The following is a 27841-nucleotide window of genomic DNA, read 5'->3' as shown; positions in this document are numbered from 1 at the left end:
CAGTCTTCGTTTGCACCACTGCCTTTTCTCCAGCATCCCTGGGAAGGCCTATATGCATCAACAAATCAAGGGTGTTCTACTCCGGCGCCCGGCGGCTGACTTTTTAGAGACGCTCCCTAAAAGCAGAACATTCCATTCTTCCTCTCCCATCCGCCCACGCTCAGCCTCGAGAACCATAGAAACGGGAAAGAATTACACCCCTCACTTTCTGTTCCCATTTGGACGCCGCCATATGCGGGGCTGTCCAGCGGAACTGGAACCCGCTTCGCCCTCCGATCTCTATGGTAACGACGCGCTTGGCCGCTTCGCGCATAAGCTACTGGCAAATGGGAACCGGAAGTATGGAGCTACATCTCCCGAGAGCAAAACTCCCTGCTCCTCACAAGCTGCTGGAAGTTACGTTTACCAACTTCCGGTCTCGTGACTATTACCTCATTTCCGGTTTCTGCCGAAGCGACCAGCGAGGTGTGCGGGGTTTGTTTTTTTATTATTACTATTTCGGCTCGGCTTACGTTGCCGGCACGCATGCGCGACGTCTCAATCGCTTCAGCTTTCGGCGGCGGCGGCGGCGGTGGAAGTCGAGGAGTTCGGAAGTTCAAAATGGCCGCGGCGACGATAGTGGAGTCGGGGCTGCGGGGGCGCGGGTAAGAAGATGAAGAAGAACCATAAGATATAGATATAGATATCTAATATTAAAGCACGCGGTTTAGTTCCGGTAGCTGTGAGGGAGAAAGTCGGGTGGGCGAGGGAAGGAGTGAGGGAGAACGCGTTGTTGAGCCGTTATAACGGTCGCGAGGAGGCCCTGGCCGGGCCTGGCGTCTGAGGCCGGAGCGGGACGAGCTTCTTCGGAGCCCGCCCTTAACCTCGAGCGGGGAAGCACGAAGCCGGCTTTTCCCTCGCCGCCACCCGGCCCTTTCCCAGCGCCTGCTCGGGCCCCGAAGGCCTACCTTTGGGTCTCGCTAGAGTTGCCGCCCCCACCCGGAAGGGAGTCCCAGCGCCGGGCCCTCAAGGCTCAGCCGCCGCGCGAGCTTTCCTTCCCTGGGGGAGGAACCCCCGAAAGGTTTGCTGGAAATTAAATGCCGTTAAGCCTCTCCTGCGGCGGGGGACAGGGCGGTTGGCAACTAGCCTCTCGCATTACGCTTTCTTTGTTTAAAAAGAAAGAACGTGCGCAAAGGCGAGAGCAGCACCAAATAATAAAAGAAAAAGGTAGTTTTCGGGATTTTTTTTCTTTTCTCCGCACAAGTTAACTTGCGAGATTATGGGAGGGGGAGAGAGAGATTCCTGCTCATGCTTATTTTGAGAGTTAACTCTGTTCCCTTTTGGACTTATCGACGTGGCTGGGGAAATGTCTGACGAGCCTGGGCAAAGTTGCTAGCCCTAGTGGGATTGTTGTTGTTGGATTGATTGATTGAATTTGTATACCGCCCTCCATCCAAAGATATCAGGGTGGTTGCTCATAGACATGCTGCACTGTTTTTCCTTTGCCATCAGTGCTGCTAAGTATTTCACTAACAGATTTCTTTGGTATTTTACTGGTTTTTAATTTCCACATCACTGACTTTGTTTCTCCGGTGTGCTTCATCTCAAATAGAGGTCTACCCATTTCTTCCGATGCAATCTGAGTGATACGATTGCTTATAAATAAAGTTGTGGCATAGTCTAAATGCCATATGGGTCTATCACACATGCACACTTGGCTTTTTTGTGTCTTAGTAACTCCTTACAGGCAAATAAGTGCTAGTGTTTAACTTATAAACCACATGACGTTTACATTGTATTTGTTAAAGCTGCTCCCACTCCAGTGACATTTCTGGATTAACAGCTGTTACAATGCTTGTAGTCTAAAGCTATGGTCAGGAGCCAAGCCAGTTAAAATCAAAAGACTGGCATAAAAAATGAATTATTAAAATTATTTTAAAGACGTATTTGTATTTCTGTAATAAAGAACCTTGCAAGTATGAACTTTGGTGGGATATCGGCTTGATCATGCATTTTTTACATAGGTGTGCATGTAGAAATCAGCCTTTACCAAAGCTCTGCCACCTAACTTTTATTTAGTCTGGCATTTCTCAGATGTCTTTGGGGGAAATCTGATGGGCATTTTGTGCTCATCAATTTCAGAGTAAATGTAATCAAACTTGCAGGGACCAATTGATTAGTGAACATGAATAGGATCAGTATGCAAGAAATTTGGGCAATAAGCTCATGTTGTGAGCTGTTGAAAGCACAATTTCTGGCTGTTCACCAGAATACACTTTTTTTTTTTTTACAGCTATGGTATCCATGGGTTATTAGATTAGTAACTTCCTTTTTATGAGGTAATCCCTAAACAAATCATACACACACAATAAACTTGTAAAACTCAATTTCCAATCGAGGGTGACTTGCTGGTTAGTTATTAGCTGTAAACATTTTGTGGTTGGATGACCCATGTAGAATTTGAAATACTGTAGTATTAAGCTAACATGGCAATCCAGATCTGTGCATTTAGATGGAATGGTGTCTGCTGACTTCCAGCAGGAAAGTCCCACAGTCAGGGTGTGCCCACCCAAACAGTGGACTGGTGGAGAGTACTGTCAGTGGCACCCAGCAGCCCACTTCCTACCTCCAGCAAATGCGACCGGCACAGGATCTGCTGGATCCAGTGTGGACACTGCTGCCATCGCATGATAGCAGCAGGCTCAATCTGGGCCTCTTTGCTGTGTCAGCTTGGCAGCTAATGCAGTAAAGGGGCATGTTACCCTCTCCCCACTGTTTCTGCTTCAGCCAGAACAAGCACTGGGGCTCCTAATCAGTGCAATTTTTGCTAGTTTTCACTACAACTTTCATGCGTCAGAGCTTGCTTCATGCTGCAGATAATTTGGTAAAAATCAACACCAGTTACAGGATGAAACACAAATTCTTTGAGAAGGTTTTAATAAAACTTGTTTTTCTTGCTAGAACTTGTTTTCTTTTTCTTCACTGTTTTCGCAATTGATAAGCATATGGACAAGTTCAGATTGCCCATTTATGTCAGCAGTCCATGGGAGGGGGACTCTTTAGTCACTGTCTACAACTTCAGTTAGGTTGAGGGCATAAATATACCGTATTGAAAGGTACAGTAGTGAAGATGGTGATGTATTAAACTACCTTTATGCCACAGTACTGTGCTGGCTTTCCTCCCAGTTGTCTAAAAATCACTGAAGTAATAGAAGTCGCTAGACTGTTTTCCAAAGTGATCAACACACAGTTATTTCCTACATGTTAAAATAAGAAAAATAACAAGGGGAAGACAATACTCTAATTTTCATTTTGTTTAAATACACTTATTGGCCATAAGGCACATAATAATTGCACAATCCATAAGTTCACACAGATATTTTCATCTTTTGTTCCTCGTGAATGGTAGGTAGGCAACAGATTCCTGGATCTATGCTTGGTATCATGCTCAGGGATATTACATTCATGACAGTGTGTTTTACTCACAGTTCTGGCTTTATATTTTGGAGACAATGGATTATATCCAACTAGTCATACTCAGAGTAGACCCACTGAAGTCAGCGGACTTAAGATACTCAAATTAGTTATGACTTGCGTTGGCGATAACCCCACATGTATCTCATTTTGTGTTGTGTTCTAAGCAGAGTCAATATGCTAATTAGATCTGTAAAATTCTGAAGCAATTTAGTCTGATACCTAGTTCAAAGGCCTTTTTGGATCAATGGCCACATTTCAAATTTTGAGAGAGTGCTGTGGGTGCAGGTCACAAAATGGTTGCCGTAGAGAGGGCATAGCATAATGCAATATGGCTGCTGGGAGGGCATGGCACAACACAAAATTAGAGAACAGTTATTGCAGCTCCCCCACCCCAAGAACTTCACTCCTACCATGGGAAATCAGCTATGTCCTGCTGGTCTTGATTGTGGAGATACAGCTGTTAAAAGGCACAATAATCCTGCTTTCACCCATTCCAACTGTAAATCAAAGCCTAGGTTGTCATCCTGTACCCGCTTATCTGGGAGTAAGCCCCATTAGAAACAAAGAGACGTGGTTTTGAATAGACTTTTACCATTGTACAGTCAGTTAACGTTACAGGGGAATCTTAGTGCCTAGTCTTTATCTTCTGAACACAAGAAGACATGTCTCCCCCTCTTTTGCAAATTTTTAACATTTGCCTTTGGAAGGGAGGGAGAATTCTGTAACACACCCATGCTTATACAGTAGTATTTGCAGGAAATAACTCCCAGATCTAATACAAACCTACCACAGGCAAGATGCATCCTGGTTGTGAGGCAGAAAGGAAGGGTGAATGACATCTTCCAGGGACAAGAAAAAAAATAAAGCTGGAAAATGCATGGAAGGGGAGGGGAAAGCAGGTGCTCTTTAGGACCCCAGGGATTCCTGTAGCCTGGTGTCCAAACAACTACTTAGCAATCATAGGCATACCTCTAATTTTACTCATTGGCTAAAAACACTTAACAGGTAGGAGCAGCTAGGCTAGCTCATTTCACAGAAATTGCCTATAAGGGTACCTGTGCATTTTGCTTCCTAACTTTCTTCCTAGGAGGGCTAGAGAGGGCTTGCTTTTTAAAAAATGAAATTGAGTCTGGGGCCCATGCCTGGTGTGCCAATGAAGGCCGTCATGGGCACTGGGTTGGCGAACCATGGTATAATATTTATACATTGGTATTTGAGCACCTTATGTATGAACAGTATGTCTGAATTTTAGTGATGCTTGTTATTTAATTATATTTAGTTCTTATATTCTTAATTTCATCTAAATTCTAATTCTAATCCTTAGTTGTGCAATTGAACATGTTTTGTGCTTGGTCCCTTATGCTCTATTTGTTTGAATAAAAATATTATCTTGATTGGTTCATCATAAGTTAGCTTAACAGGAACCATAGAAGAATAGGTATAATAAATGTTTTCAAGTTATTTTAAAAAATGTCCTTTCTTTAGCAAGGATGATGAACATGGCTGTTTAAACTAATTGTGCCCCAAAGTAAATCTGAAAATAAATGGGGCAATAATGGATCAATGTATAAAAATATACTTTGACTGACATCTTAAGTGTAATTGTGTTGTTGATCTAATTCACAAGTAGAAGTAAAAAAAGAACCTGCCAGGGAGTGATTTTTCCATCTAATTTTTCTGCACTAGTGTATTTGTGCTGTGTTGTTATTGGGTAATTACAATTTACTTGTAGGAGGGATCCTTGATGGTTACAGGTACAGACATGCTTCTGATATATTTTGCTTGAATGCAGGTTAAGAGTTCTCTAAACCAGTGTTTCCCAACCTTGGGCCTCCAGCTGTTTTTGGACTACAACTCCCATCATCCCTAGCTAGCAAGACCAGTGGTCAGGGATGATGGGAATTGTAGTTCAAAAACAGCTGGCGGCCCAAGGTTGGGAAACACTGCTCTAAACAGTTATGGGGCCTAGCTGCCCCCCTAAATTCTCCCCCTCCAAAGACTTTCCTAAGGATTGGGAGACTGTCCTATGTGGGGTAAGCTGTGTCACAGGACTGAGGGGGAAAGGAAAGATCTCAGAAAATTTGGTCAGATCTCTGGCTGCAAACCATAATATTTCATTTGATCTCTGATTTATTCTATTTAAATATATTTACAGAATTGATGATGCTGATATTTCTGAGAGAAGTGCAAATGAAGAAAATGGGGATATTTCAGAAGGAGAGCAACCACAAATTAAACACAGCCGGCATAAAAAAAAGAAGCACAAACACCGAGGTAAACATAAGAAACATAAACATTCTTCAGAAGAAGATAAGGACAAAAAACATAAACATAGGCACAAACATAAGAAACATAAACGAAAGGAGATTACTGATGCCTCTGATAGAGAAGATGGTCCAGCAAAAAGAACTAAAATTGATTTCTTAGCTCCTTTAGAAGACTTAGAGAAACAAAGAGCATTGCTTAAAGCTGAACTTGAAAATGAGCTAATGGAAGGAAAAGTTCAGTCTGGGATGGGATTAATATTGCAAGGTTATGAGTCAGGTTCTGAAGAGGAGGGAGAAATCAATGATAAGGTGAGAAATGGGACTAGATCTGCAACTAAGTCATCAAACGTTAAAGGGAAACCAGAAATTGTAGACAATAAAACAAGTTCAAAGAAACGGAGTAAGAGCAGATCAAAAGAACGGACTCGGCACAGATCTGATAAAAAGAAAAGCAAGTCAGGAGTTGATGGAATAAAAGAGAAAGCAACAAGAAGTAAATCAAAAGAGAGGAGAAAATCAAAAAGCCCATCTAAAAAAATAAAGTCTCAAGATCAAGTAGGAAAGTCAAAGTCTCCAACTCTTAGAAGGCGCTCTCAGGAGAAAAATAGGAAGTCAAAGTCTCCAGAAGATAAGACTAAAGCAGAAGATAAGATGAAATCTAGAGATCATAAAAAATCTCCAGCTGTTAATGAAAGTAAAAACAGAGATCGTGGCAAAAAATCAAAATCTCCACTAGAACAAAGAAGCAAATCCAAAGATAGACGATCAAGGTCTAAAGATCGAAAATCCAGGAGATTGGAGGCTGAAAAAGAGAAGAAGCCCACCAAATCTCCTTCTAAAGATGCATCATCAGGGAAAGAAAACAGGTCTCCTGGTAGAAGACCTGGCCGCAGCCCTAAAGGAAGAAGTTTGTCTCCGAAACCACGAGATAAGCCAAGACGCAGCAGATCACCTCTCCTTAATGATCGCAGATCTAAGCAGAGTAAATCGCCCTCTCGAAATCTGTCTCCTAGGAGAGCAAAGAGTAGATCTGTAGAAAGAAAAAGAAGAGAATCGGAAAGGAGGCGTTTTTCTTCTCCAAGGTAATTTTAATGAAGAAAATTAAGAATCAAGTGGTTTTAATTTTTTTAAATGTACCCACCTGTCCATCCCCTAACACAACAGAGGTGCTGAACTGGTGAAACCGAGATGCCAATTTGCAAAGGAAGAAATGGGAGAACACTATAAGTGAGCTCCCGATTCTTCCTTTCCAGCTGTGGCAAATAAACTTGAATGACCTGGTGCCATATGATGTCACATAACTGACAAGTAGGTGGTTCTGCCCACCAGTCAAAGTGGTCCATGGAGGGTGGGCCAATTCTGGGTCTACTCAGCCAGCTGGATCCAGTTTCGCATGGTATGTGTTACAGAAATTTGTGGAAGACCTTTGATTTATTTAACAAAATATCAAAAATAATAGCATAGTAACTTTTGAGGTTTTAAGTGTTTAATAATAAAACAGTACGCTGAGCTAGACTTGTCAGTCGCCACTGATAATGTTTCTTGGGAAGTGGAAACATCAAAGCAGAGAACACTTTGTAACTTGGAAGAGGTCTTTTTCAAGCTACAAATAACTAGCATAGGTTTGTTTGGAAAGGCAGACTGTTGCAGGCAATAAAAGCATCACATGAGGATTTGGTGTGAATATGAAACTTGATTTGCTAACATTTCAGCAGTTTTGCTATAGTATGTCTATATATGCTTTAATTATAGGGGACCTTTTATGTCATTCTTGCTTATATATATTTCTATTCAGTTCAGTCTATGAAATGCTATAAAGACAACTTTACAGTGAGTTTAAAAATTGTTTTTTAAAGGGAATCAGCCCTATTTTTGTATATATTTTTACAATATTTCTTCTAACTTCAAGAACACGAACTAGGGATGATATCCTCGCTAGACGTGAGCGATCAAAAGATGTCAGCCCACCTAGGTGGTCCCCATCCAGAAGAAGATCCAGGTCTCCTATTCGACGAAGATCTCGCTCAGTTCTTCGACGTAGCCGGTCCCCAAGAAGGAGGAGTAGATCTCCTCGGAGAAGGTATATATTTTACTATACTGTAAAAATAAGTAGAAATTAATATTGTACATTAACCAAGAATGGTTCTTTTTTTAAAAATGCCCTACCACCACCATTATGGGTTGTAATCAACAAAGTTGTTCCGTTAGCACAAGGACTTCTGCCTTCTCAATGGTACTTCCTCTGTTTGGGAGAGGTAAGGGAACCCCCAGAACATATTTGAGTGGGGGCTCGAGGGAAGAGGAAGTCTGATTGCAGAGGCAGAATTCCTTGCACTAATGGGGCAACTCTGTAGGACACAGCCCTATACATTTTGCCAATTCCCTAACACTCCTATGCTTCATCTAGGAGCATGCTACTCAAGTTGTGGCCGCCCTACTCCCTCTGCTGACCAGAGAGGAAACCAGCGCTGGCCTAACTTTGAATTCCAAACCAACATGCATGGTTTATTAATATCTAAACATGAGAAGTGAAGAACAAACCTTGCCTCATCCTAAGTAATTTTTTTATTTTTTTTATTTTTTGCTTTTGAATGGAACAGATTTGAACCTTAAAATGCTTCAAGCAAGTATATAAATATAAGAGATACTTTGTCACATTGATTCTTTTTTCTTTTAATTCCACATTTTCAGGGATAGGGGTCGACGGAGTCGATCTCGTCTTAGGAGGAGATCTAGGTCACGGGGTGGCCATAGGCGGAGGAGTAGGAGCAAAATAGAAGACAAATTTAAAGGAAGCCTTTCTGAAGGGATGAAGGTGGAGCAAGAATCCTCATCAGATGAAAAGTAAGAACTGAATTTTAATGTTTCGTATTGTGATCTTCTACCAAATTTGTCTGTGTGTAGATAGATGAAATGTCTTCTTTTTCTTAAATCAGAAGTATTTTCAACATGGAGGGCAACCTTGAATATTAATAGTGAGTTCAATGCTGTAGCTAGCTGATCCTCTACCTAATGTACCACATTCTTCTTGTTATTTTAACTTATTGGCTAAATGCTGACCCATAGCTGGTGAACGTGTTACTACTCTTCTGTCATTCTGTTCAGTTTGATAGGGCTCCAGTGTCAGATGTTAGGATACCTTGGGAATGATTGCCAGTTGATTAATATTTGATCTCATATTGACTGAGGCTCTGCTACAGGAACCTTTAGTTATAAGCAATCAGTTTTGTAGGTTATATCCAACAGTGCTACCCAGTTGGTAATAAGGCCCATTTTCAGCAACTTCTCTCCCCATAGTTCCTTACAGTCTCCCTAAATCTGCACTAGAGCATTTTAGAGTGTTGCTGGGGGGGCGGGGGGCGGGTTGCAGTGGTGATGGGAAATGAGCCCAAAAATGGTTTCCCTCCCTGTTCTGCTGATGGAGGCCTTGCCAAGTCACACTGTTGGATAGGATCCAATACAAATATGTATTCCTAGTCTCAACCATATAGTTTGTATTTGTTTTTGGCCAGACGATACTTGGGCACAGTGAAGTAAAAATGCACATACTTAATCTCCACGAAAATGAAGACTTAAAAAGAAGTATATGTGAATATACGCCTGTCATTATACTTACTTGCCATCCATAATTATAATAAAGGCAAATAGATTGGTTAATCTGTGGCTCATATATGAAAAGGGACTGGTACAATGTTTATGCAATAATCTCAATAGTCAAAATTTCCCCAATATCTTAATATTTATGTACATTTATTCTAGGACTGTTAATACCAATCAATAGCACCAAATGCAGTCAAGTACACTACAAGGAGAACATAAATACAACAAAGAGCAATGTTGGTCAAATTAAAAATACAACAAAAATACAAAAATACAACCATTAACCATAATAACTGCTCCATAGTGTATTAAATTAGTTTGAATGAATTACAACAACTAGTATCTAATAAAGCTTATAAATAATGGTCAATTATAATAAAACTTTGGTTTTTTTCCTGTCAGTCTGTAATGTAAAGTTGTTTAAATTAACATTTTAGGATCCAAGTCTTTGAGTATTGCTTTCAGGGTATTTGAGTATAAATTCTTGCATCAATAAGTGGACTGAAGGATATGTCAATCATCATTTTTAATAGCCTTGAAGACTTTGATGTTGAAGAAGAAGATGAGGAAGCTTTGATAGAGCAGAGAAGGTTACAGAGGCAAGCAATTGTTCAGGTATGTGATAGTGCTGTACTGTACCCCTGCAAACCAGACTGTAATTTTGTGAAAGCTGATCGTCCATACTGTTTCCATAGAGTGTGGTCAGGCATTCAAGTAGCCATAGTTACAAGGACTATCCATTCAGCTTTCTGTTATAATTAGCTGCCACAAATTCCCTCATGTCTAGGTACTGCAAAGGGAAAAGAGTGCATTGCACAAAGAGGGCACACAATAAATGCCAAGTCATCACATTCTGCAGCGTGCTAAGAGGCATGCTCGAACTGGTGTATGTGGTAGCACCCTAGTAACCCTGGGCAAACACTCACAGACATATCTATTATGTTTCCTTTGGCTTAGAAATGAAGAGTTGGATCCAGTGTTGCCTTAATAGGTCTGTCTTCCCCAGAAAGCCTTTCCTGCTCTCTTCAAAGACCTTTAGGAAAAAATCTGATATCAAATAATAATAGAACTGTGGAGTTGGAAGGGACCACGGGGGTCATCTAGTCCAACCCCATGCAATGCAGGAATCTTTTGCCAAACATGAGACTTGAACTCATTACCCTGAGAGTAAGAGTCTGATGCTCTACCAACTGCACTATCCATAATGCAGTAGAGGTCTGCAATAAAATGAAGTATGTGGGAAAGGCCTCTCTTTCACGTGAACAACTGCTTCCACGGTGCTGGAATAAAGCAAAAATATTTCTTTGGTTTGAAAAGGTAAAGGGACCCCTGACCATTAGGTCCAGTCGTGGCCAACTCTGGGGTTGCAGCGCTCATCTCGCTTTACTGGCCATGGGAGCCGGCGTTGGTCCGCAGACAGCTTCTGGGTCATGTGGCCAGCATGACGTAAGCTGCTTCTGGTGAACCAGAGCAGCACATGGAAACGCCGTTTACCTTCCCGCTGGAGCGGTACCTATTTATCTACTTGCACTTTGATGTGCTTTCGAACTGCTGGGTTGGCAGGAGCTGGGACCAAGCAACGGGAGCTCACCCCATCGCGGATATTCGAACCGCCGACCTTCTGATCGGCAAGTCCTAGGCTCTGTGGTTTAACCCACAGCGCCACCCGCGTTTATATCCCCACAAAATGTACATTTTTTCAGTGGCTTAAGTAATGGAAGATTTCTTTTTACAGAAATACAAGTACCTAACTGAAGATAGCAACATGTCTATGCCATCTGAACCAAGCAGTCCTCAGAGCAGCACTCGCAGCCGCTCAAACTCACCTGATGACATTCTAGAGCGGGTAGCTGCTGATGTTAAAGAGTATGAACGGGAAAATGTGGACACTTTTGAAGCCTCAGTGAAGGCTAAGCACAACCTCATGGCTGTTGAGCAAAATAATGGTAAGAATCAAATTCCTGTGAAATGTGTTCTGAAAGATGATCTGCAACAACTAAAATCAAAAGTGAGATACATTTGACATGGCAGCCATGAGTAAGAGACTGTCTCCTGAATTTTAGAATATCATGAAATATTGTACAAGTTTTCTCACTTGTATAAAGCTAAGTTAAATTATGCCTGGGGTCGCTTCAGGACTTGGTATGCTGAGTCACCAGAAAACAAGGGCACGCCTCTCAATTTATCAGGCTGACTGAACACACAGTCAAAATTCAAAAAACATTTTTGTGCAGTTTTCAGCACAATGTAATATGGCTTTCTTACACATACCCAGATCCCAATAAAATATAAGTGGTTGGACCCAGACTTAGAAATGCTTAGAGTAAAAGGTAAAGGTACCCCTGACCGTTAGGTCCAGTTGCGGGCGACTCTGGGGTTGCGGCGCTCATCTTGCTCTATAGGCCGAGGGAGCTGGTGTTTGTCCGCAGACAGCTTCCAGGTCATGTGGCCAGCATGACTAAGCCGCTTCTGGTGAACCAGAGCAGCGCACGGAAATGCCATTTACCTTTCCGCCAGAGCGGTACCTATTTATCTACTTGCACTTTGACGTGCTTTCAAACTGCTAGGTTGGCAGGAACAACGGGAGTTCACCCCGTCGCAGGGATTTGAACCGCCGACCTTCTGATCGGCAAGCCCAAGAGGCTCAGTGGCTTAGACCACAGCACCACCCATAAAAATTAATAGGACTTTAGTTAGAAGTCATGAAACTGGATCGAACGCCGGGGTTTTGAGATTGCACAATTGTGGGTGGGATTACTGTGACTAGATTACTGACTGGAACAGGGGGAAAGAACCCTATCTTGTCAATGTTGGTGGCTTGGCAACTAGATACTTTAAGGGACCACCTTCTTCACCCCACCCCACCCGGTGTATGACGATCTGCTTTAGGTCCTTCTCTAGGTCCTGCTGTCATCAGAGATGAGGCAGGTGGTGATCAGAGACAGGACTTCCTTGTGGTGACACCCTAACTTTGGAAATCTGAAGGTTTATCTGCTGCTAAGTTTAAGCTATCTTTGTATTACCCAGGTGAAAACCTTATTCCAGATCTTTAGAGACATAGAGTTTTACTCTGCTTTTTGCTTGCACTGTAAGTTGTGTATTTGGGATTGTTTTAATTTAAGGCGGTTGATGATGAACCAAATGAGGTGGGTAGTATCCCTCTTCACGTGACAGAGGCAGGAGAGCAAAGAACTCTGGGAGGCAGGCACAGTCCCCTCAATTTTATAGACAGCTCCCTGTTTACACAGGGGTTACTTTCCGAGGCACCGCACACATTGGTGAAATCATGTATAATTGAAACCTATTGGAAAAGCCTGTAAATCCCCTCCCCCACCCCTGTTCTGCCATTTTAGTGACATTTCAGTGACATCTTTACAATGTTTCCAGGTCACTTCTGGGTTCTGCACGTATATACGGCCGCACACACATTGAACACACATAAACGAAGGGCTGCCTGTATTTTAATTGTGTTGCACGTTGCTCTTCAGTCCAGAAGATTCTGAAAGCAGGATATTAATGGAATGATCTGTAGAAATGTTAAGGCTATCTTGTATTCTTTCTCATTGCTTTCATGAATGTGAATTCTTTTAAGGTTCGTCTCAGAAGAAAATTACAGCTCCTGACATGTTCACAGAATCAGATGATATGTTTGCTGCATATTTTGATGTAGGTAATTTTTGTATAAATGCTTTTTGAAGTGCTGCTCTGTTTTGGTAAAGAACATATATAAAAACTTCTAAAAGACCACTGGATTAATTCCCAGTTGTTTTATCCAATGATGTCTGTGAGTGAGCAGAATGGACTTCCATCTCCACAACAGAAGTTCATCTTCCTTTCCTCCCCACTGCAGCCCACTATGTACCTAGAGGTTAATACCCCCAAAGCAGATTTAAGAGGAGAAAGAGGAAGGGAACTCCCATTGTGTGAATAAAGGTCTCCTCATTCAGTGTTTAGTTTTGCCCTGAATCATTTAAACGATTAACTCTAGAAAGTGATTATTTGACTATTTTCATTGTTGCAGTTGCATTAGGGATAATACCAGAATTACTCAGCAGAATTCAAATAGCCCAAATAGTAAGATAAACACTCATCAGCTTTAATGAGAGATGCCTAGCATTGATGTTTTGTATGTTCTTTGAAGTACAAAGTGTCTTTGCCCGTTGATATTGGGCCTTCTAAAGACTTTTCGTGAGCTGCCTAGGAAACTATGTAATTGGGCAACCAGTAAATAGATAAATTAAAACAGTTCTTGTAGTTTCATAGGCGAATATGAAGGAAAAAGCTAAATGAGATTTACTTTATTTCAGAGTGCACGCCTTAGGGCTGCTGGCATTGGAAAAGACTTCAAAGAAAACCCCAATCTCAGGGATAACTGGACAGATGCAGAGGGGTATTATCGTAAGTATGATTGGTACATCTCATATATATTATCAACTGAGCACAACTGCAGATTAAAGGAATCCTGTTTAAAGGCCAGCAGAATGACATTTTAATGTTGCAGGGCTATCTCCCACATTTAGAACATCAAAGAAAATGTGTGAGTGAATATATATATATATATATATATACCACAACTGTAGCTTACATTTTCCCAGTTTTTCTCTGGAAGCAACCATCAACATTCACCATTCAATGGAAACCAGAATAATGGCTTGGAAAATAAGTTCCAGCTTTATTTGCCAAACTGGACTCAGAATGCAAACACTTCACTGAATCTCCTTCAAGAATATTGCATACACAACTACAAAAAAAACCACAGGAAAATGGGTTCTCTTTTAGTTTTCTCATGTGGGAAAACAAGTTAATATTGTTCAAAATCCCTGAAAATAAATGTCTTGGTACTTGATTTGGGTGAGGCATAGAGAACTTGAGAAGTTGGAACTAATTGGCCAGAAAGCTGGCTTTACTCTGGTGCCAATAGGCACCCTAGCTTGGTTTTCACCAGTCACCCTGTTTGCATTGCTTGGGGGGCGGGGGAGGACACATTTGTGTAAAAAGTGTGAACCTTCCAGCTCTTCCCTGCTGTGACAAGGAATTGCTGGCAGTGGTTCACACAGAAGATGGAGACCATTCACACGCTTACTTTTACATATTTAAAATGCTGTTTGGGTATTTTGCACAAATGTCCTTTAAAGAGCATAAGAAATGCCCTGCTGGATTGAACTAAAAACCCACAAACTTCAGCATCCTGTTCTCACATTGACTGGCCAGATGGCTAATGGGAAAACCCACAAGCAGAATTTTAGTACAACAGCGTTCTCCCCACTTGTGATTTCCTGCAGCTGGTATGCAGTAGCACATTGCCCTTAGACAATTGAATTCAAACAGGCATGTTATAATTTGCAAATTTGCCTGTACATAGTATCTTCCATTGTTCTCCTTTAAAGAATTACCTTGCTAAATCCTCATGTTCTTTAAACTCTCATAGTACTTCAGGGATTCTGTGTTGACTGCTCATTGAAAATATCAAAATGGGGTGCATGGTTCTTTGGATCATAAATTGTAACGTGGGTATTTTGGGGGGAAATACTTTGTATCCTTCCTCTTTTCCCAAACATGGCATCATTAAACTGAGTGGGAAGAAGTCAGGGAGTAGCATTATGTATTCATAGATAACCTATTTAGGTGTTACTCTGGTTCTAACTGACTTGAGATCAGGAGTGAGTCTAGGGCTCCACCATCCCTTCACTGTAGAAGGTAAGAAGCAAGCTAGTTGTCAACATGCTTTGTCTTATCCAGTTGGGAGGATTTCTCATTTAAACACAATATTTGCATTTCTATCCAGAACAAAGACAGAGGAATTATGTTAAAGCAGGCAGTGACTCTTAATGGAAATTGCTATTATGACTACACCCTATATGCATTTCTGTACAGGTAAATCCTCCTTGATAGATTGACAGATTGGCACTGGGAATGCATTTAACAACATCTTTTTTCTTTTCCTTAGGTGTTAACATAGGTGAAGTTCTAGATAAACGCTACAATGTATATGGGTACACTGGCCAAGGAGTTTTCAGTAATGTGGTGAGGGCCAGAGATATGGCAAGAGCAAACCAAGAAGTGGCTGTCAAAATCATTAGGAACAATGAGCTTATGTAAGTAAAAAAAAAAATTACATCTCAAGATAAAATGAACTAAAACAGTAGTGGCCCTACAAGTTTTGCAGAGATGCATGAACAGCGATTGAAGATTTGCACAATATTCAGGAAGACTGTTATGTAGCATGTTTTGTAAATATGTAGAATCCTGTTATTTGTAAACTACTAATTTGTAGCTGCTGGTTTCAGTAGTTGAGCGACTAACTGTAAAGAGTTGGTGTTCATCTGCTGGAAGACAGTTTATTGATCTAGTGAAGCCTTCTGTCCACAGAACAGAAATGGAGGTGAGACTTGACAGTCTCCCTCCACTCCTTTCTCCAGCTCCCATGCCACCTCCTTTGTTCTTTGAAAACTACTCCAACCCTCTGGAGCAGATTTGAAGAGACATTTAAGCTGTCCCAGTGAATTAACCATAACAGTTTAATGTCTGTAAAATTCAAGTGCTGTGTATTTCCCCACCATATCTGTATGTTTGTATGATACCTGAAGAAGCCTCATGGGGACTTCCTAATTCTGAAAGAGTTGGGTAGATGAACAAACAGACCCTAGGAAGGCAGAAATGATGCCAGACTCTGATGCATACCAGGGCAACTGTGCTTCCAGTTTTCTGTTACGTACTCACTTTCTGGGCTATCAACAAGTTCCACCCTATCCCTTTCTAGGTCTGTGTTCTTCAACATTGGGTCCCCAGATGTTGGACTACAACTCCCATCATCCTTGGCCATTGCCTAAGGTGGCTTGGGGGGTGGGTGTTGTATTCCGACAACATCTGGGGACCTAGATTGAAGAACAATATTCTAGGGCAGGCACAGGCAAACTCGGCCCTCCAGATGTTTTTTGGCCTACAACTCCCATAATCCCTAGCTAACAGGACCACTAGTCAGGAATGATGGGAACTGTAGTCCCAAAACATCTGAAGGGCCGAGTTTGCTTCTGCCTGTTCTAGGGATTATAATAGCCCATATTACCTCCTCCTTCCCCAAAGTTCCCATAACAGGATGTTCTCTATCTTCTTGCCTAATCTTTGCAAGCTTCAGTCTTGCATGCATTCAGTCACAGTTGCAAACCAGAAGTTTCTCATATCAGATAAGGTCCTTCTGCTCTTATCCTTATGGCTGCCTTGTCTGCCTAGTCTCCAGAGAGCATTATATGTCTTCTGGTAGTGGCAACCCCTAAGTTCAGATTACATTGATCCTTGTAATATTGTTACTGTTGCTTCTTTATATATTTCTTTATATCATTTAAACCTCTGCATTTTAAATGGTGTCTGTGTGATGTATATTATAATAAATGGATTTATTTTCAGGCAAAAAACTGGTTTAAAAGAATTGGAATTCTTGAAAAAACTCAATGATGCAGATCCTGATGACAAGTTCCATTGCCTGCGATTGTTCCGGCATTTTTATCACAAGCAGCACCTTTGTTTAGTATTTGAACCACTCAGGTAAGGTTTAAAATAATGCTGTTTAGACTGTTTATCTTATTGCCCTGTTCATCTCCTTAATCTAAACCTTGTATGAAAGTTTCAGAAGTAGTTCTTCCTCAGCATATAACAGGGTATTCTGGAATAGGATATTTGAAAAAGAAATAAGCAGAATGACCTGACACGTCAAGTTGCAATTCGTTCCATCAGAGACGGTGACTATTAAAGCAGAATAGTGTCAAGAGGAGGAGGTTCCAAAACTGTAGAATTATCCTGGCATTAAAATTAGAAAGCCACAGAACAATATTTATGTCGCCCCAGCTTCTTCTGGGGAGGAAAAAACTTAAACACGTAGCAGAGTTCCCAAAAATAGACCAGAGGCAATTGTACTTTATCCAGCAGAGCTTGACTTGCTATTGAAGGCAAATGAGCATAATGGTCACAAATCCAATTCATTCAGGATTGGCACAGTCCATAAAAATCCACCTGCAGCGCTTACAAGAAAATTTACAAGTATTTATAATAAGACTAAATCTTAACACTATAGCATACAGAAACAGAACAAAGAGACAGAAAGAGAAAGTGAGTAACCCAGGCTCCTCCTGGCCTGACTATAATAGTCAGCATGAGAACCAGTTTAAACTTACTGTATTCAGCTTCCCAGAAGGTATAACCCAAACAACAGAAACCTTTCACACAGAGAATCTTCTTGAAATAAGAAGCAGAACAGGAAAGATCTCTACACATCAGATCAATACTTTCTGTACTAAGAAATGCAAACTGACAATTTAGTCATTAAAACATAAGCTAAAAAATTCTTTATACACACATGGGTTATTTTTAATTCCATGTGTACATGGAATTGGGAGATTTAAAAGTAATGGTAGTGTTTTCTGATAGAAGACGTTAACAATCTTTTAATTCTGTAGCCAAAACAGAAGCATTCTTTTCATGTAGGGTGGGTCATTTCTGTTCTGGAAATCAAGGGTCTGTCCTGTTACTTCATGTGTGTGTTAGAAAATCAATCTCTGAAGGTACTAAGAAATAGCTCTATTCAGTTATAAATACAAGTAAGTTTTCTCAGAGTTATTTGCAACTAAATCATTGCATGCCTGGAACAACTTCCACGAGTGCAATGGAGCATCCCCCCTCTCCCTTTCCCTTCCTCACAACCCCCAAATCAGCTCTGAAGAGTTGGGGTTCCCTCCAGAGCAGATCTGGGGGTGTGCAAGGGAGAGGAAGGAGAAGTGAGAAGTTCCACTGCACACGTTTCAGTTGTTCCATGTGCACAATGATTTATATAGATGCAACTCGCCATCTGCCACCTGATGTTCAGCTAAGAGATTTTCAGACAAATGCTGTTGCTAAGTACAGTACACCCTTTTTGGTGGTCCATTGCAAGTAATTTATGGGCTGAAATGGTCGGGTATGAAAAAGATTTATATTGTTATCTGTTATACATTTATATGATACAGTGTTATAAAAATAGTTTTACAAATAATAAATAAAGTTAATGTTGTTTAAACAATGTTATTACAGATTGACTTCTATAAACTTCCTGTACATTGAATTACTATGTATTTCTATTTTTAATGTGTTTGGCATTATGTTTCTTCCACCTACTACTCTCCCCATCTGTTGTGTGTCTCTTTTCAATTTAGTATGAACTTACGAGAGGTGCTGAAGAAGTATGGAAAAGATGTTGGCCTCCATATAAAGGCAGTGCGATCATATAGTCAGCAGCTGTTCCTAGCATTAAAACTTCTTAAAAGATGCAACATCTTGCATGCTGATATCAAACCAGACAATATTTTAGTAAGTAATATTTTGTTACAACCCTGCAGATAGTTTTGGGAAAAGAAAATACAATACCCTGTTTACATTGTGTCAATTTCTATGAGATTTAATTCATATTCTCTCTCTCTCTCATGGATTTTATGCTGAAAAATATCAGTGACTGCTTGATTTCTCCCCAACTGCCTGATCATGACTATCTCCCCTGGTGTCCCCCAAGTCCTCCCCCAAGGGGAAGAAGCAATTTCTATGAATAAGATCCAACTCAACTTAGTATAGTAATACAACAAATAAGAGCAAATTTAATCAAGCTTGCATTCCAAACTAAAGATGTGCCGTAGCTTAGGACTGGTCTTTATGGCGAACCACCCCTGTGGAGTGACCCTCCCTAGGTCAACTGTAACATATAGAGCTCTCTCACTGTATGGATTGCTCCTATTATACAGAGAGATTCCTTGCTGGTGCCGCAACCACTCTCTCAAACAGCCTTCACATTACTTGTAGAGTGGCTGGGGAAACCCGGCCAAATGGGCGGGGTATAAATAATAATATTATTGTTATTATTATTGTAGGAGCAGTCTACTTGTCATTTTAAGTTTCAGTAGTTTACTGGCAACATTTGAATTCTAATATTTGGCCAGTGCTAATTGTAATACGCTAGCTAGCATTTTAATGTATAATTTGCAATTATTCTCATAACCTACTTGTGCACCTACATGATAAATTAGCATTCCACAGAAAATGCATCACTGGCATAACTGCCTTTGTATCAGTAGGCACACTTAACTCCAACCCCCTGACAGTTCCAGCAGTTTTTTTGCATAAGAAGGAACATTTTAGTCATGCATACAGTTACAAGGATGCATGGAATAAGGACAGTAACCCACTCTGTGCAAACATTGTACCGAACAGTTTTTGAAAACATTTGGGTATGGGCTGCTGGGAGGTTAGCTATATAGAATATTTATTGGAATGGATTGCTGTTGACAACCACAAAACATGGATTGGATGCTGGGCAAAATAATTCAAGTGCGAACTCTGTCTGTGAGGTGAAGTACAAATTCATTTCAGATGTTTCTTCTTCATGACTATCAGGTGAATAAATTCCAGTTTTTCTCAACAGATGTCAGTATTAACTTCAGAGTAAATTCCTTTTAAAATATGGCATCTCTAGAAGTTACACATTCTTTCAGACATCTTTTTTAAAGATGACAAGAACTAAATAAAACTTCTGGATCAGACCATGGGGCTATTTAGTCACGGCATCCTATTGCTTACAGCGGCCCCATCAGATGCTTCCAGGAAGCCCATAGCAGAGCATGAAGTCATAGCACTTTCCATTGGTTACCAGCACACAGTGTTCAGATTCACCTTGATTTTGAACTCTATCCTGTTTTTAAACAAAATCAGTATTAATATGTGCTAAATACACATGCTGAACTTCTTAAAGCTTGGTGGTTAGTTTGTACAATCAGTGTCATTTGCTACTTTCTCCTTTAAGTACAATTCTTGTTGCTTTTTTTAAGGTGAACGAATCTAAAACTATTCTAAAACTTTGCGATTTCGGGTCGGCTTCACATGTTGCGGATAATGACATCACACCGTATCTTGTCAGCCGATTTTATCGTGCTCCTGAAATCAGTAAGTTAATCTACTCTGAGATATTCTTTCTTATATTCGAATTCTGCAGTTAATGTTGATTTTAACTTGCACATTTATGAAGGAGGACCGCAAAAATTGAATTTTATACATGGCAAAATTTCTTGATGCGGTCTTAGATTTTAATAGTTATCAATCAACCAACTAGCATGGGTGTATGGCAGGCTACTGTGAGAAGGAGAACAAACTCGATCTACAAGTTTCCTTGGCTTTTGGTTTATCAAGTTCTCCCTTACTGGGTCCCCTCCTCCCTCCTTCACCAATGTCTTTTGCCACTCCTCCTTTTTCAAGGTTCCCTAGGTGCTTCTTCCCCATTTTCCTTTCACTTGATTGATAGTATCTCCCCATCTCCTTGCCTAAGCCACTTTGTTCTTTGTTCCTTCCACACTCTTGCCTCTGACATTCTTTTCCCTCTGCGTAACAGATGATCAGATTGGGAACGGAAACTTCTGTAGTATATTGTACTGTATTATCTACTGCTACACCATAAAATCTCTGTTCTACAAACTTTTTCACCCACCTTTTCACCCAATCTCTTTTCACCTCCCATCTGACACTCTTGATCTGAAAGAAATTAAGGCTGGTGTGGAGCATCACAGATGGATGAATTTTGAAGTTTAGAAAAGGATATGATGGCAATGATGTTTTAATAGTATACCCATTTTTACGAGCTGAGTATCATAGATATTGCAACTCATTTATTCTGTTCTTTTTGTGGCTGGCTGATCCTAGAAAAGTGAGTGACCTTTACTTGAGTGTGCCATTTTGTACGATTAATGGTTTTAATTTTACAACTGTTCTCCTTCAGTTATAGGCAAAATCTATGACTACGGTATAGATATGTGGTCTGTAGGCTGTACATTATATGAACTTTACACAGGAAAAATATTGTTTCCTGGGAAAACCAACAATCATATGTTGAAACTTGCTATGGACCTCAAAGGAAAGATGCCAAACAAGGTAAAGAAATAAATTGCTTGTAAAGATGAATAACACTGTAGAATTTTCCCTGATCTTGTAGGAATCTTGTAACATCCCAACTTGTTCACCCTGCCCCTAAACTATGGTTTACAGCCTGCGGATATTCTTTCTGAAAGGGGCCAATATGCTATTAAAACTTAATTCTAGTGGAACTTCCCAGTAACTAGAGTCTGTGGGTGGAACTCACCATTGCATGAGAGGACTCCTGCTTGCAGAACAGCTTTTCACCTTTCTTTCCTCCCCGCTGCAGCTCCCTTTATGCCACCCTCTAGGAAGACTTTGAGGATATTCAGAGGGCTGCAGGTGGGAAGAGAGGAAGATGTAGTCTTCTTGTGTGAGCACAAATGCCTTCCACTCACACGCTGAGAGTATGGGATACAACAGTCTATCGTTGATGCCAATGAAAAAGACATCTCATTTTTTATTGTAGATTTTTCTCTCTCTCTGCAGTGATCTGAAGAAATAGAACGTAATGACCCCTGATGTTTTCTGGAAGTAACGTGAGGCTTTTGATGTAGGCTTGTCTTAGTTTTCTGGAGTTAAATGTGTAGAGGCCTATTTTAAGATGCTACCTTTTTATCAGTTGAAGATTTCATATGCCCTAAGCTTCTGAGATCTGCGTAAAATAAAGTGCACTTTATTTTTCAGTTTGCCTACATGGTTGAAATAAGCCTTTCTCTTTGAGATTATTGCTTTCATGATTTATACTTGTGGACTTTTAAAGACTTTCAGTTTGCTATCTATTTTCAGATGATCCGAAAAGGAGTCTTCAAAGATCAACACTTCGATCAAAATCTCAACTTTATGTACATAGAGGTAGATAAAGTAACAGAAAGGGTAAGTCTGAACTACACTAAGTAAAATGCGATGTTCTGTTTGGAAATTTCTCATGCCTTTTTTATAGGTTTAAATTAGAATTTGGTGAATATGGTTCTTATATAAATTTTGCAACTTTTTGTATGAAGGGCTTGTTTTAAAACTCATTGACATACACCAAGCTTGGGAGAGATCAGTAACAATATACAGCATATTCTTCAAACTGGCAGCAAACTTATTAGCATAGAGAATCCCACATGAACAAATACATGAAGATTTTATACAATAGCAGCTGAATTGGTTCAGTGGAATACCCAAACTATTCACTAATTGCAGATTTGCAGTGAAGGTTGAAATACTTTCATCCTTCTTTAGTTTTGAGAAAACAGTCCACGCAGTACAGAATACACAGAAAGCTCCTATTTGGAGGGTACATTCTCTTTATTTCCCCAAGGTGAACCCCAATTTTCTAGTCTAAAAGATCTACCTTGTTAAGGTAAGATGGGGGACAACTGTTGTGATTGCAGTGTACATTGATGTTAAATGGTGAACTGTTGAGTCTGTGCACTGAGTAGCTCTGCTTTCAGCCTCAGTTCTGCAGCGTTGATTTGGCACGAGAGGGGCTTAAGTTAGTGGTGGTCAAGGAAGGTGGGGAGTAGGGAATGAGAAGCTCAAGTAAGTGCAGCAAATGATGGATGCTCACCCATTTACCGTGCTGTTCACAGGCATAGCTAAGAGGTGTGGCTCTCCTCACCTTGGCTGTGATCACACGGAATAGTGATTGGGTGCTGTGAAGGACTTCAGAGAAGAGATTTTCACAGCACAGCAATCAGCTTTTAGCTGGTTGGGAGGGCGTCTAAACTAGGGCACATGCAACGATGTTTACTTAGAATCCGATTAAAGTTACTAGTCTTTTCTCCATTTCCATGAAAATGCTAGCACTTTTCACCTAGCATGATCCAGCCTTCTGCAGTCCATAAAATAAGAAACTCCATTTAGCTGTTGAATGTAATATGCCCCATTTAAAATAACAAAGCACCACCATAAGTTGGAATGTCCATATACTATTTCTATGGCTTTATTGTTGCCTCAGATATTAAGTGCTGGATGCCCTTATCTTTGTAGGAAAAAGTAACTGTCATGAGCACCATTAATCCAACAAAGGACCTGCTGGCAGATTTAATTGGGTGCCAACGCCTCCCTGAAGATCAGCGCAAAAAGGTTCACCAGCTGAAGGACTTGTTGGACCAGATCCTCATGTTAGACCCAGCTAAACGGATTAGTATCAACCAGGCTCTGCAGCATGCCTTCATCCAGGAGAAAATTTAAATCCAGCGAAGATGTTCAAAGGGTTTGACTAGTTAATATACAAAGACTGATGCAATTTCACAGCAATTTATAAATGTACATATAGCATATAAATAATTACCCTGCAAAGTTGAGGAAGAATGATATATTTGAATTAACACCAAGGCGGATATTTCTTTTAGAAATGTTAGAGTAACTCTGTTTGTCTCTCACGTGAAGATTTTTTCACTGTAGAACTGTTTTATTGCCAAGACTGCACAGAAATACAATGCTAGCGTATATGGCTGCAGTTCCCAAACACGTATATATATAATATATATATATATATAAAAACACACACACATATGCTCCCTCTCTCTCACCCTAACTAAATGCAACAAAGCATCTCTTAAAATATCAGTAAGACTGGGTGGTTGATTTTGGTTTTTAGCAGATTTGGCTTCATTTTGGTCTCTGAAAAATGGCCAGCATAAATGCTGTTTATATTGCATTTTCCTAGGTGTGTGCGTGCAGGCCACAGCAGCATGCCCTTGGTGTAGTCTGTGCCGAAGGGGGTCTATTCCTTCTTGAGCCTGCCCGCAGGGATGGTCTCCTCTTTTAAAGCAGGTTGCGTACAACTTTCAGTACACTGAAGGTAAGCTAAACCATCAACATCACTGATGTTTAAGATGTTAATTGTACTGGAGCAACTGGCAAATGAGGGTCAATAGCTTTGTAGCGGAATTCCCTGCATGTTTTTATATAAATGATCTTGTTTTTTGTTTTCTGGCATTACAACTGTGGCATAATTCCAACTTCTGTTTGATCATCACATTCAGAAAAAAAAATTGGGGAGTGTGCACTTGATGGAGAGAGCGCCTTCAGTGTACTGTTTATTACTTTCACTTTTAAAAAATCAACTTGCTATATATATAGACTTTATACATTTTGTTAAATGCAGTTCACTATGGCATAGAGCCAATACTTAGAGAAGTTTTCATTTCCTAACGACAAATGTGGAGCTCCACTTCCAAAAGTCCTTATTTCATGGCCAGATAGAGAACACCATAATAAAGATTTTTTAGCTACTTGTATGTCATTTGAAAGTGTACTGCTTTATGCTAAAGGTGTTTTTCATTTGTTCATTGTTTTCATTATTTGTGATCATGTTGTCTTTCAATACAGGCATAAACCTTCCACTCTTGAACAAAGCAGCTGCTTTTTAAAAGCGGTAATTGCTTCTTTACCTTTTATTTCTTTTGTAAATGAAGCTTTCTTTAAGAAATGTGACTTTAAAGTGTTGTCTCTTGCATAAAACAGTTGACATTCACTTATTGTAAAGTGAAGATTGTTCTGCTGCATGTAAAGTGGACCATGCAGATTTCTGTATGTTTTCAGTATGCATCATTAGATAATAAAGTCTTTTGTGAACAAGGCATTGGTAGCCATTTTTAAAAGATTTTGTCTCCAGTGTTGCCGACTCAGGTAATCGCATCAGAGGAATCTTTCGTTTTTGATAGTCTGTTAATTAAAGCAGTTAATAAAAGATGTGGCCCATTGAAAGAGAGATTAGATTCTTAATTATCCACATTTCAGTTTAGATACTACCCCCTGCACCCTACAGATACTGTCTACTTTCATTGTAAATTTATTCCTGTAGGTTGTTGGATTCGAATCAGGTTTTAACTAATGTTTGTGCTGTTTTTCTTACTTTTCCTTTTTGATGGTGCTGAGAGAGACAAGGAAAGCAAGTCACAGGCCACTCAACGCCTACTCCAGGGGGTCTGGTTTGCTGAGACACCAACTTCACCTTCCTAACAAGGTTATTTCTGACAGCATGTGTAGATAAACATTTAGCAACAACTTAAACAATAGCTCCTTGTTCAACATGAAGGTACCAAACTCAGTGGTTTAACGTTTACCAATCCAATTCTTGCATTAAAAAACTGATCCACGTATTATCTTATTTGTATGTATTTCATGTATGTTGCACAGGTGTACAAAAACACCCCAAATCATGAAATTCTGTAAATAGGATTTTTGAAAATCCATTTAGGCAGAAAATTGCATCCAGTTGTGCGCATTTAGTACAATCCGTCATGCTGCTTGCCTAAGGGGTGATCTATCCCCCCCTCCCCATTTTAAAATAGCACACTGCAAAGGAGGCAAGTGATGTTAACCTGCCTGTCTTGACCCTCTACCCTTTTTCTTCTCCTAAAGTTACTTTAAAAGTAGCAAATCTGTTTCTCTGTCAGCTTACTTAAAATACTTCTTGTTTGTGCAGGAGACAGAATGCAGCTTTCACTCTCACTGAAATGAAGAAGTAGATTACTTGATAGTTATTTGCACGGAGCAGTGTGGCGCACACTGCTTTGGAGACACCTCCAGGCTATCTTGCACGCCAGGTGGCATTCTGACCCAGATTGTCGTAAAATTCTATTGCCTCCACCATTGTTCCTTGCCCCCCGTTTACAAGTAATGAAAAGAGTTGGTCATGTCAACTCCTGTAGCAGCTACCACCAACCTTATGGCAACAGGATTTGTAAACAGTTCCTAAGAAAAACAAAGTTGCTTGTTTACTTGTTCTTTGTGTTATAGGTGCCGCTCAAATGAAGATGATGGAAACCAGAAGACATGAACAAAGGTTTCTGTTCTATAAAAGATATGAAAAACATTCATTTAGTTATGTCTAGTTTTTTCCCCCCCCTGTTCACAGCACTGAGATATATATAGACTTCATTTACACTTTTGCCATTCTGGCAGTTCTTAGCATAGTACCGTTGTGGTGTTTTTATGTAAAACGTGTCTGTTTCATCTTTTGGGTGATGTGATTTTGTTGTGATAAACTTGAGATAGGCATGGTTAAATAAACATTTTATTATAATACTGTAGGCAAGAGTCAAGCACATTTGATGGTAAATTTTATTTATTACATTTTTATTCCACCCTTCCTGCCAAAGGAGCCCTAGTGATAAGCTCACGGACATACTATTTAAATTTCTGCAAGCAGGTATCAGCATACTGCAACATTCATTTATCCCGGGGCATGCATTATATATTCTTTGGCTGCAAAATATCAATCTTACTTTGGATGTCTCAAAGTGTTAAGAAGAGGTCAGACCTTTTGCAGAGGGTGGCTGTGTGGGTGTATACCTGAAGAGCCAGCAGAGATTCTGGAGGTGTAGACCAGTTTTTTTATAACTCAGTTCACATTGTAGTGGGAGATCATAGGACTTAGCTTTGCTTCTCTCAGCAATTCAATTTAGACTTTTAAGTGGAGTGGCTTTCTGACGGATACTAGACCAAGCTTAAAAAACAAACAGACTGAAAAATGAGGATATACTTAAGCCACAGGTCAGTCAAGTAAGAATTAAATATACTGCTTTTTACAGTATATTTACTGTATCCGTTGCATCAGTTTGGAAATGTATTTTAAGAATATCTTCTAGTTCTATTTATCCTTGTGCTGCAGTGTAGGTTGCTATGACACACAAGGTTATTTTGAAATGACTTTGATATATCTGATACTGATTTCTGCCTTTGCTAATCATGTGTTTCCCTTCCTGTGTAGGGTAAGTGGCAGAAAATTTCTGAGAAAAATTTGCATGGATTGAAGTTTGCTCAGGAGGCAGATCAGACTATGAAAATACAGAAGGCTGATATCTTTGTGAGATTGACAAACAGTAATGAACTTGTGCATCAAAAAGTGAAGCAGTGGTTTAAGATAACACTTTTTACCATTCATTTTTGACGTTTGATGAATAACGAGCTTATTAAAGTTTTTGTGTGTTTGCTTACGCCGAGTTCTATGGAATATTAAATAACAATGCAATGACGCATTCCTAAGATGTGCTTCTAACCATGTAGTCAGTATGATCTACCTATTGTATTAGTCTGGTGGTTCAAAGAATGAACACCAGATGATTGATTTGCCCAAAACCACACTACATTCACCATACAACTGGAGTGAGTTGTTAACACAAGCAAGGAGTAAGCTTTGTCACCAGCCACAACACTGAGTTAACAGGAAGGCTCTGCAAGTTTATCTAAGACAGGTGGGGAACCTGTGGTCTTCCAGATTTGGACTCTCAACTCCCATAAGCTCCAACCAGCATGTTGAGTGGTCAGGATGATGGGAGTTATAGTGCCAGCAACATCTGAAGGGCCACAGGTTCCCCAAGCCCAATCTAAGAAAACTCCATGATGCCTGGGGCTTTGTCAGATTTTTAGATGTATTCATTGTAGTTCAGATTGTGGATAAGCACAGCTTGATCTCTGTGAAAATGTGTTTTATCACAAACTAACATTGATGAACATGGTTAACCTAGAAGTTATTCTTTCACTTCTGCTTTTCTTTATTGTAACTGTCAATATTTTGCTGCCATTAAGTAATTCCTTCTTGTGAATGCATTTGACACATTAATTTGAAATTACTAATAAAATGAAAACTATATAAGCTA

General features: G+C 40.1%; 1 protein-coding gene across 3 annotated transcripts; it reads left to right on the top strand.

Annotated features, from left to right (window-relative positions):
- Window positions 1–435: 435 nt before the first annotated feature.
- On the top strand, window positions 436–27841 carry PRP4K (pre-mRNA processing factor kinase PRP4K). Of its 3 annotated transcripts, XR_003707702.2 has the most exons (18): window positions 436–644; window positions 5612–6805; window positions 7633–7803; window positions 8415–8567; window positions 9857–9938; window positions 11059–11269; window positions 12916–12989; window positions 13631–13721; window positions 15271–15418; window positions 16728–16865; window positions 18506–18659; window positions 20165–20279; window positions 21106–21257; window positions 22029–22115; window positions 23220–24036; window positions 24567–25203; window positions 25980–26025; window positions 26953–27841. XR_003707702.2 is itself a non-coding variant. In XM_028737830.2 (15 exons), exons 1-15 carry the CDS (start codon window positions 526–528, stop codon window positions 23421–23423), a joined length of 3093 nt encoding a protein of 1030 aa, XP_028593663.1. In that variant the 5' UTR covers window positions 436–525; the 3' UTR covers window positions 23424–27841. The 3 variants fall into 3 exon arrangements, 1 of the variants encoding a protein (XP_028593663.1); XR_003707701.2 differs by having other exon boundaries at window positions 23220–25203; XM_028737830.2 differs by having other exon boundaries at window positions 23220–27841.

Source organism: Podarcis muralis, chromosome 8, assembly GCF_964188315.1.
Source record: "Podarcis muralis chromosome 8, rPodMur119.hap1.1, whole genome shotgun sequence".
NCBI classification, from domain to species: Eukaryota; Metazoa; Chordata; class Lepidosauria; order Squamata; family Lacertidae; genus Podarcis; species Podarcis muralis.
The sequence above is the reverse complement of the archived record's forward strand: the minus strand, read 5'-3'. Positions and strand labels throughout refer to the sequence as shown.

Bases quoted from the DNA above. Each gene is read 5' to 3' on its own strand.
- PRP4K (XM_028737830.2), top strand. From the start codon at position 526: ATGCGCGACGTCTCAATCGCTTCAGCTTTCGGCGGCGGCGGCGGCGGT. The intron at 11,270-12,915 runs GTAAGAATCAAA...AATTCTTTTAAG, and splicing joins GGCTGTTGAGCAAAATAATG to GTTCGTCTCAGAAGAAAATT. The intron at 21,258-22,028 runs GTAAAGAAATAA...ATCTATTTTCAG, and splicing joins AAGGAAAGATGCCAAACAAG to ATGATCCGAAAAGGAGTCTT.